At 40.1% G+C, this 292-nt stretch overlaps 1 protein-coding gene across 1 annotated transcript in view; it reads right to left on the bottom strand.

Moving 5' to 3' along the window:
• Positions 1-216, bottom strand: part of ETH_00038730 (uncharacterized protein) — a gene marked incomplete at both ends in the record, with an annotated part of 925 nt that extends 709 nt beyond the window's left edge. The window contains one exon of the mRNA XM_013374744.1: positions 29-216. Within this exon, the coding sequence (XP_013230198.1) occupies positions 29-216 (188 nt within the window). The remainder of the gene's footprint in view (positions 1-28) is intronic.
• Between the last annotated feature and the right edge of the window lie 76 nt (positions 217-292).

Raw genomic sequence — 292 nt, 5'->3', positions numbered from 1 at the left:
CCAGCAGCAGCAGCAGCAGCAGCAGCACCTGCGGGGCGTTCTGTTCTTCGGGAGGACTTGCAAAAGGGCCCAAGTTGATTTGAATAATGGAATTTAAATGAGGAAAAGGAATAGAACTGACGAGACCCAAAAAGTGCTGCTGCAGCTTCAGGTGTACGTACACCTCAGATAACGCAGAAGACTCCCCACACGGCAAATCCCCCTCGCTGCTCCGATCTGTACAAATAAATAATAAATAAATAATAAATAAATAAATAAATAAATAAATTGTTTATTTATTTATTTATTTATT

Source organism: Eimeria tenella, genomic scaffold, assembly GCF_000499545.2.
Source record: "Eimeria tenella Houghton genomic scaffold, Eth_scaff2256, whole genome shotgun sequence".
Lineage (NCBI taxonomy): Eukaryota > Apicomplexa > Conoidasida > Eucoccidiorida > Eimeriidae > Eimeria > Eimeria tenella.
The sequence above is the reverse complement of the archived record's forward strand: the minus strand, read 5'-3'. Positions and strand labels throughout refer to the sequence as shown.